The 15,826-nt window shown below is 51.9% G+C and overlaps 1 protein-coding gene across 1 annotated transcript in view; it reads left to right on the top strand.

Annotated features, from left to right (window-relative positions):
* Positions 1 to 4,347: 4,347 nt before the first annotated feature.
* Positions 4,348 to 15,826, top strand: part of NEURL1 (neuralized E3 ubiquitin protein ligase 1) — a gene marked incomplete at both ends in the record, with an annotated part of 56,125 nt that continues 44,646 nt past the window's right edge. The window contains one exon of the mRNA XM_084244808.1: positions 4,348 to 4,432. Within this exon, the coding sequence (XP_084100934.1) occupies positions 4,348 to 4,432 (85 nt within the window). The remainder of the gene's footprint in view (positions 4,433 to 15,826) is intronic.

Below are 15,826 nucleotides of genomic sequence, written 5' to 3'. Positions count from 1 at the left end.
TGCATGATTGCTTAGAAATAAAATCCATTGTAGTTTTAATGAGTTCCTCGTAGTCAAATGATTCCAAAAGCCACATTTATAAAGCTCCTTTCTAAATGCTTAAGGCAGGAACATTATGTTTAATGGGGGATGTGATATATTTTAATATCCTTGAACTGATGAAGTTGGGCTCCAAAGATGAATCTGGGAATCTATGAAGATCTCACAATTGTTCCTGGACCCAGGGGTCACCTCCCAGAGGGCAATCGGTCTGTAGAACAGAGGAAGGGGGTGGGGACCCCTCCCCGCATAACTGCCTCCTGCTCTACCTTCCGATGTGACTAGCCCTGTTTTGGTGGCAGCCCATGCTGGGGCCTGGGAGGTGTCCAGCGCCCCCTGGGAAAGCCTGTAGATATTCTTTAACCATCATTCTCTCCAGTGATACATGTGTCCATACGGGGCAGTTTCCCAAAGGGTGATCAATTAATGACTTGCATCATATTTTACAGCACCAGGCTCTCTTGGGGCAGGGCCTGGGAATCTGCATTTTAGCGATATGTCTCCCCTGATTCTGATGCATGCTAAGTTTGAGAATCATTAGTCTAGAGTGTGTGTGCACCCCAAAGGACAAGGTGATCCTTTAAAAAAATAACAGACTCTGTTTTAGAGTAATTTTAGGTTCACAGTAAAACTGATGGAAGGTACGAAGATTTCTTCCCTCCCCCTATGTACAGTCTCCCCCATTATTAATACACCCTATCTGAGTGGTGTGTTATCAACATGGAAGACTCTTCAAGAACTGATCTGGGAGGTGTGCAGAACGAGAAAGAAGGGGAAGAGAGAGATGGACAAGCAGGAAGAGTCGGGGCAAGGAATAAAAAGCAGAGACAAGCAGAGACACACCAGGGGGCCTCTCTGGTGGCTCAAGGTATTAAGTCTCAGCACTAAGAAGCTATTGGGTGGCGCAGCAGACCTCTCCTGCCTGGCCCGCTGCTCCCCTCAGCAGTGTGTTTCAGCAGATCCGCCTGTTCTGTACCCCACTCTGTCTCTGATGAATTCTCTCACCCCCACACCTCTGGCCTGTACCCCAGCTCTTGTATGCATAAATAAACAAATCCTTAAAAAAAAAAAGAGCAGAGCCCTAACCAGGAAAGTGTGGAGGGTGGATAGAAGCAGAGAAGGACAAAGAAGTGGGGAGAAAGACTAAATGAGGGAGAGAAGAGGGGCAGAGTGAAGAGGAGGGAGAAAAATGAGGGAGGGGGAGGGGTAAGGAGCTGGGTCCCTGCCAGGCGTCCCCTCTTTCCCTGCCACGGTGGTGTGGTGGTGTGAGCTCTCAGCTCACCCACACAGGCACACATGAGGACACACATGCACGCACGTGTGCACTGCCACCCACCTCTTTGGGCACTGCCTTCAGAACCTTCACTGCTGGGGAGGCAGGGTTGCCACGGTGATAGGTGCTGAAGCACCACCTTAGGGGTATTAATAGCTTCCACTGAAGTCACCAAAACGGTGACTTCATCCAGCTCCAGTCTCCTTGGCAGGTTTCCTTCCTTCTTCGAGAATGGGGCTGGGAAGGGCCCTCAGGACTACATAGGCCACTTCTCCGCCTCCTGGCGGTAGCCTTGGTGAAGAAATGCTTAATGGCCTTGGAGATTCTGCCAAGCACCCAGGGGGGAGAAGGACGCTGGAGTTCTTGACAGTGGGGTTCTCTCCTGCATACAGAGCTCCCCAGAGGGCTGGAGCAAGGCTACGGAGGTAGCCTAGGGTGCAAAGTTCCAGGGGTGCTCACTCTTAACCTTGAGCACATGCAGGGTTAAGAGTGAGTGTCTCCTTGCATTTCATGCCAGGGACACCTAGCTTGCCTTGCCCTGATCTGCCGCCGTCTATACTCCGGTTCCCTTACCCTGGGAAGGAAGGGCTACAATTTGCAGATCTTACCAAGGGCCACACTCCTGAGAAATGAGTCTTGTCCCTACAGAGTTTGCAGGTGCATTCTGATCCCAGCAGCAGCACCAGTGACCCCATACCAGCAGATTTTAGGGGTATGTGAGTATGTGTGTGTGTGCACTCGCGTGGCAGGGAGTATGTGAGATAGCGTAGAGGTGTAGGTGCAAACGTGTGTGCATGGCCATTCAGAGTCCATGGATTTCTGATGCATGAGTCATCAGTTGGGTGTGAGCCTCAGGAAGATATGCCCACAAATAAGTCAGCACCCCTGACCTTCCATGTCCATTCTGCAGCTGACCAGGCATGTGATCCTGGGCATCTAAAAGGATGGAGCTGGCGGTGGGGGCTGTCTTTGCCTCCAGACCCCAGGGAGCAGCTGTCACAGATATTTCTAGCTTGCCTGGAGTCCCAGACATTTAAGGATATGATGCCTGGAATGGGGTGGGGTGGTGGCAGGGAAAGGAAATAAAGGGCCACACTGAGGCTTTACTCCCAGGAATCCTAGTGGACTTCTGCTGTCAGCAGAGGGATTCATCCATTCTTCAAGCAGTCGTTGGTAGTCTGTCATGTGGCAGGAGCTCTCCTTGGACCAGAGACATCATAATGGGTGGAGCTGATCTGCTCTCTCCCCTCACAGAGTTTACATTCTAGTGGGGAAGGCAGAACACAAACAAGGGAAACCTCACTTTCAAACTAATTCCAGCAAATAAAATGGAATAATGGCATGGAAAGTGACTAGTGGGGTGGGGGCTCTTTTGTTGGGATGGACGACATAGGAGGTCTGGAGGTGACACATGAACTGTGCCTGAATAATGAGGAGCCATCATACGGTGCCTTAAGGGAAGAACCTTCCATGAGAGCAGGGAGGACATGCCTGTTGCCAACCCACGTTCTTGCTGGGCTCTGGGTCAGAGCTGCTGAAGCCTGTCAGGGAGTGAGAGGTGACAAGAGGGGCAGGAGGGCAGATTCTCTCTGGAGAGGAGGAGGCAGCTTGGTCCAGGTACTCCTGATGGTCAAGAGGAGGATGTGCCCAGGTCTAGAGGGGAGGAGAATGGGTCTCTTTTCCTTCCTGCAGGCTTCCTGGAAGCTGTGTTGAGCTACATGATGGAAGAGACATGTGAACAGGGGACTTGCTGAAGCCCCCTCCTCCAGGAAGCCTTCCTTGCTAGAGAGGGCAAAGGTCCTCTGGGCTGACAGAACCACTCAGTTCTGACTTGGATGACTTGCTTGGAAGATCTATTCCCCCAGCTGGGCCAGCCAGCCTGTCTTTTGGGTGGAATCTGTATTCACCCAAAGACTCCCCCGCCCCTCCCTGCTGCCCCCCACTGCTCTGTAGGGCGTGTCCAGTGACTGGACAGCCTGGGTTCCTGCCCAGCACCCCTTCAGATCTGACCGAGTGCGAAAGGTCAAGCACTGGGGATCCTAATCTCATTTCATTTACTCAGTCTTCCATTCCCTCATTTCCCCCTTTCTCGTGTCGGACATTTAACTGGGGGATGGAAATCGTGAATTAAGTTACCGCGTTCTGCTCCCAGCCCCCGATGCGCTCAACTTTCTTGCTCTTCTGCTTCTCTTGGTTTGAAGACCAAGTTCTACCGTCCGTGAGCGGCATAAACCCGACCTCTGGGGTCCCACCCTCTCCCAGCTCTCTCTCCCCGCCTGGGTCGCCCTCCCGCCCTGGGCGGAGAACCTGGGGCCGCCGAGCTGCCCCGCGCGCCGGGCCACATCTGGGCGCGCGCGTGTCACTAAGACGCTCATTCACGGGCGCAGCTGTCTCCATGACAACCGAAGCCGGGGGCTCCCGGAGACGCCGGGGCCGGGGCGGGGGCGGGAGGGGCGGGAGTCGGGGGACACCGAGCGCGGCGCGAGCGCCCCGTCCGGCCCGCGCTCCGGGCCCCGCGTGCCACCCCGCCGGCGGGAGGGCGCCACGCACGTCGCCGCGCGGCCGTCCCCGCGGGCGGGGATCGAGCCTGAGGCCGAGCCGCGGAGCCGCCGGGCAGGCCCAGCCGCGCAGCGCCCGCGCCGGGAGTCCTGGCCCTATGGCCCGGGGGGCGCGCGCCGGAGCCACCGCGCCGCCCACCCCCGGCCCGCACCCTAGCGCCGGCCCGAGCAGCAGGGGAGCCCCGGGCGCCGCGGGCCCGGACTCCGGGGCCCGCCCGCGGCCCCCGGCCCCGCCGCGGGGAATGGGAGGCAGGTAGCGGCTCGCGCGAGGACCCCCTGGCGGGCTGGACCGGCCGAGGACCGCGCAGCCCCGAGACCCGGAGGAGAGGAGCGGCCCGCCCGCCCCCCGCGGCCGCTCCCCCAGGGCCCTCCCCCGGCGGCGCGCTCCCGCGCGGGCACACACTCGCACGCCGTGCCTCCTCCTCGGCCCGGCCTCGCCAGCCCCCGCCGGCGCCGAAGCCCCCGGGGCCGGATGCCATGGGTAACAACTTCTCCAGCATCCCCTCTCTACCCCGAGGAAACCCGAGCCGGGCGCCGCGGGGCCACCCCCCAAACCTCAAAGGTAAGACTCGGCGGGGCCGGGGTGCAGGTGGAGGGCCCGGGAGAGAGGCGAGATGAGACCGGGGAGACCGGCAGGGCCACCTGTTGTGCGTATTTGGAGACACGACTTGCACATCTGGCCTTGGAGGTGGGCCGGGGGCGGGAGCTGCCGGTAGAGCTGGTGAAAACCCGCGAGGATGGCCTTCTGTGGGGTCTGCGCAGTTCTTCCTGCCGGCCCCGGAACGTCACTAGAGTCCCCACAGGCCATGGAGCGAGGTGAGCACGCAGGGGTGAGGACGGGCCTTTGCTGGCGGCGAGGGGAAGTGTGACCCGATGCTCAGGCCAGTCAGCTGTGCTTCTCGGAGGAGGTACCACGTCTCCCTTTTCATCCGCCCAGGGCTGGAGAGGTCCCACTGGAAGCACTAGTTGCTTTTGCAGTTGCAGAGTCTTACAAATCCAATACTGACTTATAGCAGCTGGACGAAGGACCAGAGCTGGGGCCCCTGAGGGCCGCTGAAATTGTTGACTCTTTGCATCTACTGAATTAGGAAGGTTTCTAGTTCCCGCAAAGGTCAGATGTCCACTTGGTCAGATGTCCATCTGATCCTGGAAAGGAGGGCAGGCAACCTTGAAACAGAGGGACCTTTGCCAGGTCTTTGATAAGTTCCCTGACCCAGCACCCTTGGTGAGGCCTTATTCTGACCCTGCAGCTTCTTTTGGGAGAAACAGCTGGGTCTTCTTAGACCCTCAGACCCCAGTGATTCTGTTCCAGAAGCTGCTGCTTTTTCATCACCCTCAGAACCAGCCAGCACTGTCCTGGGCATTTGAATGGCTAAGAGCTAGGGAGCGCAGCCTGGGCTTTCACAAAGAACAAGGTGCTTCTTTAGATCCTGGTATTAAGATGGATAATAGCAAAACCCTTTGACAAAACATTGAAATTTACAAAGAATTTTCACAAACACCTTTTCATGTGAGAATGGAGTGTGCTTTGGGTCGTCAGCATTGCCCATCACACCCATTTTGGTTGAGGACAACCAGTGCTTGTTTAGGTTCCCAGAGTCAGTGAGAAGCAGAGTTAGGCTGCAACCTCTGTCTTCTGACTCGGCATGCTGTCCTCTCTTTCACCGGACAGTTAATCTTCAAGACTGGGGGAGAGGACGCGAGACGGGACCACCGTCCTGCGTTCTGACTCCAACTCTTAGAACTTCGGCTCTCACTCAGCTCAGGAAAATCAATGGGTTTGTTGTGTTTTCCTGGAAATTAATATGGTGGTACATGTCAAGATCCTTATAAATTATATTTCCTGGCTTTATAATTCCACCTGGAGGAATTGATCACAAGGAAACAGAGATGTAGGTAAATACTTATGTGCTCGGCTTGCATGTTCATGGCAGTGCTTTCTAGTGCTAGGAAAACAATCTCAGTGCCCAGAAATCACGAGAGATCCTCTTTAAAATTGTATCTTTCAGTATTTGAGGACTTGGGAAATGCTCACAGCATGATGATAGCTGAAAAAAAATGATATAAAGCTATATAGACAATGATCATAATTTTGTTAAAAAGAAATGATATGAAAAACAAACACAAACAAACAAACAAAAATCCCAAACCTAAATAACTTTGGAAAAAAAATTCCAAAAGGTTAATAATGATTTCCTCTGGGTAATGGGACCACACAAGATTTATCTTTTCTTTTTTATATTTTGCACGTTCCTAATATTTCTACCATAAGCAAGTGTTATTTTTTATAGTGAGCAATAAATGGTGAGAATGAGCATGTATCAACACGGCTTCTGAGTGCTGGGAATGATTCCTAAATGGTGGAGGGACCTCTGGACATCGTCTAGTTCAACCTCTTCCCTCATAAGTGAGCAGAAAACAGGAAAGTGATGGAGATTTGCCCAGTTACTCGGTGGGTCTGTCAGGAGGAGGTGGCAAAGTCAGACGGAGCTCTTTAGGGACATGGGTTAGCTGGGGCCAATGAGTCGACTTGGCCCCTTAATACTGAGAAAGTTCCCCTTGAGAAGACCCCATTCCATCCTTGGCCCTAGGGAAACCCACCTCTATTTATCTAAAGTTTGGGACTGTGGGGATGTGAGTTCCCTGAGGCTGGGGTCTTCGCAAGCAGGCAGGAGTGTGTCTGAGAATGGGACCCCTGCCCCATTCTAGCCTCCTTTCCAGCCTGACTCCCCACTTGCACAGCCTGGGAAAGCCCCCGTATGCTGCCTGCCCCCCTGGTTTGCAGGGATCAAGTCTTCTGTGGGAGTAAGCGGGTAGAACAGTCTCCCTTCTTCTGCCCATCTTTCCGGCACGGTTTACCAGAAGCCCTTCTCCCCTGCCTCCACTCTCACACCTGCTGGAGGTGCACAGAAGTTAGATTCTGTTCCTTCTGACCCTGGGATGATGGATAGCGCATGCCCGTGAAGGTCACCGGTGGGTGCCCTCTGTCTTTCGCCCACGGCCTGCTGATCCTTGTCCTCGGCCTGAATTCTCCCCACCCTGAGAGTCATCAACTTTATTCTGTAATTGTTTGGTGTCCACCCCAAATTCCTTCCTAACTGTGCCAGGACTGCCTAGGAGCCTTCTCGCATGTAGAATGGTCTTCCAGAACTCTATTCCGATTGTATTGGTGTTGCCCTTCCTATGGCTGGGATTTATGACTGTCTGCCCAGAGTTCTACTGGGACTGCTTCTGTGCTCACCCACAAATCAGCATAGAAGTGTTCACCCAGAAATTTGCTGGGAGCAGGGGACTCTTGATTTTTTCCCTCTCCTTCTGTAATTGCATTCTCAATTGATTTCTCACTGCTTTAATGAAAACAACTGAAAGGAATCTGGTGTAACAGGAACCCCGGGACTGATTAGGATGCTGAGATTGGACTGGCTGACATGAAATGAGGCTTGTCTCTCACCTGTTGGGTAGTAGACTTTGGTCCTTTTCCTGGAGACATGCCGACCTCACTCTGCTGCTGTGATCCTCCCGGGGTCTGAACAGTGCTGGTCTGGGAGTGCTGGGGTGGGGTGAGGGGCATCTGTGGGTAGGTCTGGCCGTTACTGCGGAGCTGCTCTGTGCCTGGTTCAGACAGGGCTCTGGCATCCCTGAGCATCCACGGGCTGAAGACCTACTTGGAAAAGCAGGATGGGGGAGGGAAGGGGAGAACACGATTGTCTGGGCTAAAATCCCGCGTGTGGGGGCAGAGGTCAGAAAAGGGGGCTCAAGGGAGGATTTAAGCTGGACCTGGAGGGAACTGCAGGAAGTAGCGGGTGGTGGCAAAAGGAGCAGCGGGAGTCCTAGGGTGGGTGTGGGGAGGGCGGGGGAAGGAGTAGACAGCACAGGTTTGGGAATGGAGCAGGTAAGCATATGTATAGATTCTTAATGATGGGGGGGGGGAACTGGGCGCAGGGTTCATGCTTCATGGGGGCAAGTGTAGAGACTAGACCGTCCTCTGTCCTCAGCTCTTTCTGAGCGTCTGCCTGCTTGGTGTTAAGTGTTGAGGGAAAAGTAACTAGGAAAGCTTTGGGGGCAGGTTACTCAACCCCTGTGCTCACCCATCAGTGGGGCTTGGGAGGGCCATCCCCCATCCATTTTTTATTGTTATAAAATATACATAATATAAAATTCACCATTTTAAAGCAAACAATTCAGTGGTGTTTATACATTCACAATGTTGCACAACCACCACATAATCTAGTTCCAGAACATTTCCATCACCCCAAAAAAGGAAAGCCCATCCCCATTAAGCAGTCCCTCCTTATAAAACCCCTGGCAAGCACTCATCTACTTTCTGTCTCTATGATTTGCCTTTTCTGGACATTTCATATCAATGGAATCATACTGTAGTTGTCCTTTTGTTTCTGGCTTCTTTCACTCACTATACTGTCTTTAAGGAGGTATCTTTGTTCCTTTTTGTGGCTGAATACTATTCCACTGTATAGCCATGCCACAGTTTGATTATCCACTTATCAGGTGATGGGTATTTGGCTTGTTTCTGCCTTTTGCTAATTGTGAATTTTGCCGTTACGAAGGTTTGTGTATTTTCGTTTGAATATCCATTTTCAGTTCCTTGGGGTGTATACCCAGGAGTGAACCTTCCATCTTTTAAAAATTGGTGCTTTTAAATAGGATGTTTCACTACAGATGCTCTGTCCCTTTCAGCTCTGATGGGTGTGAAGCCAGCCAGACCCCTGCTGTTTTCAGTCTCTTCTATGAGGGCGGAGGCTTTTGGTCAGACATGGAGGTGCTTCTAAGGTCAACTGAGGGGTCTTGGTCTTGATTCTTTGAGGTGGGCAGCATGAGCCACAGCACTTGTCTGCAGATGCTGAGCTTCCTTGCTGTGTAGGGTGGGGGTGGGGCTGACTCCGCTTGGGAGGAGGCCGGTGTAGTCTTTTCCCAGCCTTCACATTCTTGCTACGACTTTCCTGACCTGGGTCCTCATCCCAGATACTGTAGTAGCTGGATTTTCACACGGCCAGTCTGCCCCCGGTGCTGTTTGTGGTGCTGCTAGGGCAGTGCTCTGAACACACACGTTTCCTCATGCCCATCCCCTCACTGCCTTCAGGGCTGTGACCCGCAGAGACGGCCATCATCGGACATTCAAGGCCTCCGCACTCTGGCCACCCACAGATATCACCACAGTTCTGTCTGGGCTCCTTCCTTGGTTGTCATGACGCTTACCAGGTGGGTGAGCTCACCCAGCAGTCCCGACCAGCGATGCAGCAGACGGACCTCGGAAGGGAGGTGGAGGTACCTGCTGGTCTCCTCTGCCAGCCCAAGGCTTCAGAGAAGGGGCGCTCAGGCAGCTCCCATGATGGGTTCATGCTTCAAGGAGGCAAATGTCCTGAGCACCCATCTTGCGTGCTTGATGGACGTGAACTCGGTCTGACCTTTGAACGCTGATTAATCATAACAATATTATTTATAATAGCTACCATGTGTTAGTGCATTACTGTGTGCCAAGTATTTCCATTTCTATTAATATTCCTCCGACAATCTTCTGAGGGAAGTATCCTTGTCACCATTTTAGAGCTGGGGAAAGAAAGGCTCAGAGCAGTTAAGGACTCATCCCAGACCTCACTGATGGTGCTGGGGTGCAATCCCAGGTTTCTCTTACTTTAGAGTTCATTGCTGTGAGCGTTCTGCCATTCTATTCCATCAATTCAGTCTTGGGGTTCTATTTTTCCCTATGGGAAAGAAACTGGGGAGCAATTGCCTAGTGTCTGGACAAAACCCCAGAAGATGAGAAAGGAGGACCCTGGGGTTCTAGATGTTCCTCTCCAGCCACACGCAGGGTTTGTGACTGTGTCGATCCAACAGCTGCTCATCAGACATTTTCTAGGGGTCTGGTTTGGGTCACGCTTTCTCAAAGTGAGGTTTTTCTACTTCCTGCATTAGTGTCAGCTGGAAGTATGTCTAAAATGCAGGTGCTGGTCTCCAAGCCAGACCCGCTGATGCACACTCTTGGGGGTGGGACCCCCAAACCTGCTTGTTGAACAGGATGCCCAGAGGATTCTGATTTACCCCAAGGTCCGGGCTGTCAAAGCTGTGGATCCGCAGAACAGTCCCACTCAGATGCTCATGGGTTGACGAGATCAGTCTCCTCAGAGGAGAGGAGCCTGGAGTTGACTGGAGAAGATCTGGGCAGGACCTGCAGGGCATGCTGGTGAGGGCGCAGCGGCAAAGGCACAGGAGCAGGAAAACGCAAGCTGTGTGTAGGGGCAATGAGCGATCCCCCCTGCCTGGGGTGCGGGGAGCCGCCATCAGGGGATAATCAGTTTTTGAAGGTGGGCCAGGGCCAGCTCTTGCAGGGCTTCGGGTGTCAGTATGAGCAGCTTCGACTTTACCCTCTAGGCAGTGGGGGCCGAGGAGCTTCTGAGCAGGGGAGTGTGCTGATTTCATTTAAATAGCAGCAGATCAGGCGGTGGGGTAGGGGGAGGGAATGAAACATCTCACGCTGCTGGGAGGTTAATGGCAGTTGCAGGGTTTCTGTGCTAGGCCAAGCCAAAAGGGCTGGGTGAGACAGGCAAGCCAATGACCTCGCCTAGATTTCCCTTGGGTGAATCCCAAGGGAAAGCATTTCCGACCAATGACTCACCAGGAAAAAAAATTAAAAAGTTTAAAAAAGTTCCGAGCCTGGGCACATGCTGGGTAACTTCGTGTGGACTAATGCATTTACTCTCCCAGTAAATGTGAGACAGGCGTTAGTATTCCCATTTTAGAGGTGAGAAAATTGAGACGAATAAATGTCAAGGACACTTTCCAGAAACACTGACCTAGGAAACAGCAGAACTGGGTTTCTACCTAGGACACCTAAGCCCCCAAGGGAAAAAATTAGTTTTGAGGGGAATTTCTACACTTTGGGGTTTTCTCATCCCTGACTCTGGATGGCATGTGCCCATTTCCAAGGTCAGCACAGTAAGTTGCAGCCATTGACTCTCAATCATAGAGCCCAAGAGGGAGGTAGGGTGGACAACAGTGGTAACAAGAGGAGCAAGAGGGGGAAGCTGGAGGGCAGGTGCTGGGCACTGCCCGGGGGTGCCAGGCCTGCCTCCACTCTGCTATGCCAGCTGCCTGGGCCCATTTCCTGTTGGTCTGCACAGTCAGGGGCTAGAGGCTGAGGGGCTGCTTCTCCCTGAGCTGGTTGCTTTGGCAACCTTGGGCAGGATGCAAGTGGTCTCCTTGGTAACGCCTGGGAAACCTGCCTGCAGGGATGGAGGGAAGTGGACTGGCCAGCGGTCAGATGGGTGGCACAAGCAGATCTGGGTTGGGTCCCTGAGATCACAGCCCTGAGAGGAGGGCCAGGCAGATGGGGTAGCCTGGACTGCCTGTTGGCTATTCCCCAGCAAGTCAGAGTCCAGAGGCCCTTTGTGGTCCGAGGGCCTGCTGGAGAGACCAAAGGTGTTAATGGGCCTGCCTGGGAGGTAGGAGGAGATAGAGAGGGGGTGGAAGGGGAGAGAATATAGCTTCTGGATGACAGATCTAGCTCCAGGATTTATTAAAAGATGCTTATCAGAGGTCATTACCCGGATCCTGCTGCTTCTGGAATGAGCAGGTGCTGACGCCATTGGGGGCTGGGCAGAGAAAGGGAAGGGCCAGGAGAGGAGGCGGAGGGAGTAGACCAGTCACTGGGAGGCAGGTGGGAGGCTGCTCTTGGCTTTCTCTCTGCTGAGCTGCAGCTCTACAGGGAGGGAGGGCTCTGTGCTGGGCTCTGAAACTCTCCCAGGGTGAGAGTTGGCGTCCCTGGGATGCTGTGAAGGAAAGGGCTCATTCTGTTATTTAGCAAATGCATCCTGAGCATTGGTGATGAGCCAGGCGCTCGCCTAGACAGGAGGATACAGCGGCACACAGAACAGATGAGGGTTGCGCCCTGGAGCTTCCCCTGGGCGGGGGAGGCAGATGGGAACAAAGATGACAAACAAATGAATGACAATGAAGAAAAAGTGACTCAGAATATGGTAATATGGCTACCATGCCTGTGCTAGAGCCCTTTACACATGTTATCTTTTAAACAGAGTCCTAGAAAGGTTCAGTAACTTGCCCAAGGTCACGCTGCTACTATGAGCTAGGACTGTATCCTAGATGGCTCTCTGAGGCTAGCACTCTTGTTGTTTTTTTAAATGAACTTTTAATTTTAGAACAATTTTTAGATTTACAGACGTTTTGCAAAACAGTACAGAGTCTTTCTATAAGGTCTATACCCGTCCCCCCATTATTACCAGCTTACATCAGTGTGGCACATTCGGGACAATTAGTGAACCATCCCCGATCCATTGTTATTAACTAATGTCCATACTTTATTCAGATTTCCTCAGTATTCCCTAATGCTTCTTTTTTTGTGCCAGGATACTACTTTTTATTTCTAGTCACCACATTATATATGCTTGTTATGTTTTTTTTTTTTCAACATTTATTTATCTGTTTATCTATTTATACAAGCACTGGGTACAGTCAGAAGCACGGGAGGGTGAGCGAATTCACCAGAGCCAGAGGGGAGAGCAGAGCAGGCAGACTGACGAAGTACACTGCTGAGGGGAGCAGCAGGCAGCAGGAGAGGTCTGCGCCCGTGTGGGACCCTCACCCGGTGGCCAGGGATCGAACCTGCGCTGCAGAGGCTGCGGGCAGCTTCGCAACCCAGTGCTCAACCACTGCGCCACCGGGGAGGCCCTGCTTGTTATGTTTTTCTAGGCTCCTCTTGGTTGCAACAGTTCTCACACTTTCCTTGGTTTTGATGACCTTGACAGTTTTGAGCGCACTGCACACTGTCCCTCTATTGGCATTTGGCTGATGCTCTTCTCATGATTAGCTGTGGCTATAGGTTTTGCAGAGAAAGACCACAGAGGTGAAGCATCATTTGTCATCCTGCTTTATCAGCGGCGCATGCTAATTAACCCAGCTCTCACTGTGGATGTTGACCTTGATCAGTTGGCTGAACTAGTGCTTGTCAGTTTTCTCTGCTGTAGAGTTAAAGTACATTTTCCTCCTCTTCCCTTATTGCAAGAAAGTTCCTATGTGCAGCATGCATTTAAGGGTGGGGAGTTATGCCCCAACTTCTTGAGGATGGAGGACCCACTACTTTAACTGCTCTGCTCAACTGTTTCTTTAGTCACATAGCCAAGCACTTACACTTGGGGAAGGACTGTAAGAGCGAAGACTAGGGAGCTTCATGAGGGAACTTGACCTGGGGGGTGTGAGAAAGTTGACTCCATGTTGCTAGAAAGGGTGCTCCTGGCATGTAGGATGTGGGGCTAGTCCGGAGTGTGTGTCTAAGTAGGGTAGGGGTGTCCCTGGGAGGAGGAGAGGAGACACTTTATCCTGATAGCAGTGGAGTGAAACTACAAGGATGTTCCAGTTGATTCATTTCAAGTGAGTGCCCCCTCTATCTGGGGCATGTTCCTGGTTATGGAGAGCTTGGCCTGGTCTCTGCCTTCAAAGTGCTCATGGCCCAGCCTCAGCCAATTCAGACACTAATCCACAGTGGCAGAAGTGTCAGGGGCCATTCTTATCCATGCCTGCTTTCTTTTCCTTTCCTTTCCCTGACCTTCCCAACAGAGGCTCCCTTGGATACATTCTTCCAAGGGGCCCTGACCAGGTGGTCAGTCGTGCACATGTATCTGGTAGAAGCACTGGTGACTACTGCCTTCAAATATCAGATCCAAACATGCCATAGAGATCGTTTAGTCCTATTCCTTTCTCAGTCCAGGCCTGGGGTTCTCAACCCTAGACAGGGGAAGTGGCTTGTCCAAGTTCATGAAACTTGATTGGACCAGGTAGTAATGAGGACTCTAGGAGCTGACCTTACAGGAGGATGCTCCCAGGAGCTCACAGAAGCGGACTTTAGAGGGACAACAGAGGGGGCACAGGTGCTCACCCTAATGGTGACATGCCAGCCTGCCTGCTTGGAGTGTGCTGTCCCTGGGGAGCTAGTGAAGGGCTTCTTACTAGAGTGACAAGATCACTTAGATGTCATTGAAAGTTCTCGGCAAGAGAGGGGCCAGGTAGGAGGCTGCTGCTGTCCGCGGGAGGAGCAGGGATCTGCTAGGTTGATTTGGGAGCTGCTTCAGATGGTTGACTTGAAGCCTGGAGATGGAGCTGTTGAGGAGCTGTTGCACTGCCATGTGTCTGAGGGTTCTGACTTCCGGGAGAGTGGTCAGTGAGGCAACCACCTGGTTTGGCACAGAAAAGCTGGGAGGGTGAAACTTTGGGGGCAGGTATGCTGATGTGGGTGTTCTATTGAGGGTTGTTTCCTGCCCAAGAGCCCAGAGGAGGGACAGGTGAGCGGGACTGGCTGGCCCTGAGCTCTTGGCTCTCTCTCTCTGCTCCCTGGGACACCATCAATTATTAATATCCCCTTTGCCTGTCACAGGTGGCTCCCAGGAGGGCAGGGACGGGCCCTGGAACCTGTGGTGCAATGTATACCTGGTTCCTGCTGGCTCCTGAGCCAGCGGCATTCAGTATATACCTGGCCTGGCTTTCTCTCAGGTGGCTGCCCCCTCCCCTGGGTGCCAGTTCCCCATGCATAATACATGAACCATGAAGGGTGGCCATAAATCAGCCTGGACAGGCTAGGGCTGCTCTGGTTTTCCCAGAGTTGAGTTCAAACCCCCAGTTCCTCATGCTGGGGCTCAGTACTTATTAAATTATTTAACTGTCAAGGGATGATGTGTAGTAAAACAGGACATGGAAAAATGGACTGAGAAATGAAGCAGCAGGTGGGAAAGGGAAAGAAAAGAGAGGAAAAAGCTTTCTGTGTCTGCTCCTGGTCTAGAGGCTTTTCACCAGGCCTGTGTCCCTGGTATTTAAGTAGCACTTAAACAGCCCCCTCCTGCCTCCCCTCCACAATCTTATTCAATTCCCAAGCTGAGGATTCATAGCCCCACTTTACAGCAGAGAGACTGAGGTCCAGATCATCAGAGGATCTTGTAAGTCTATAGTTTTGAGTCTTGTTCTGGCTTCTTTCTGGGTCTCTTTAACCAACATTAAGTTGATACCCATTCTTGACCCTGGCTCTCAGGATACATCTGAGGTGGGTGAAGAGCTCCATCCTGATCCTAGTATGACCAGCATCTGAGTCCCATCCTGATCCCAGCACTGACAAGCATCCATCCTCTGAGTCCCTAGACTCTCTCTGGCTTCCAAGTATGACAGCAGAGCCTGGGCTCCTGAGCGTCTGTCCCTGCCTGAGGCTTCAGATTCTCTCCCAGACCCCCTCACTCCTGTTGTTTGTGGGAAACCCTCTCCCCCCGCCGCCAGATTTATTGTGGTAAACTTGACAATAAAATTGTAATATATTTAAAGTTTACAATGTGATGACCTAATAAGTATATATTTTGTGAAATTATTCCCACAAATGAACCTAACAGACCTATACAGAACCTTCCATGGCATAGTAGTAGAATACACATTTTTCTCAAGTGCACACCAGAACATTCTCCAGGAATATCATATATTGGCCACAAACATGTGTTAACATATTTAAGAAGACTGAAATTATATAAAGTACTTCTTCTGATCACAATGGTATGAAACTAGAAATCAAAAGTAGGAAGTAAACTGGGAAATTCGCAAATATCTGGAGATTGAAAAACATGCTCCTGAACAACCAGCGAGTCAGAGAAGAAATTTAAAAGGGAAATTAAAAAATGGAGCACAACATACCAAAACTTTAGGGATGCAGCAAAAGCAGGTCTAAGAGGGAAGTTTATAATAATAAATGTTTAGATTAAGAAAAAAGAAAGCTCTTAACCTAACTTTATACCTCAAGGAACTGGAAAAAGAAGAACAAGCTAAGCCTAAAGTTAGTAGAAGGAAGTAACAAAGATCAGAGTAGAAATCAATGACATAAAAGCTAGCATGACACTAAAAAAGAAAGAGCAACAAAACTGAGTCAATTAAAAAAATAAGCACATTGACAAACTTCTTG

The sequence above is a fragment of the Talpa europaea genome (assembly GCF_964194135.1).
Source record: "Talpa europaea genome assembly, chromosome: 10".
NCBI lineage: Eukaryota > Metazoa > Chordata > Mammalia > Eulipotyphla > Talpidae > Talpa > Talpa europaea.
Note: the sequence above shows the minus strand (reverse complement) of the source record. Positions and strands in the feature narration are given on the sequence as shown.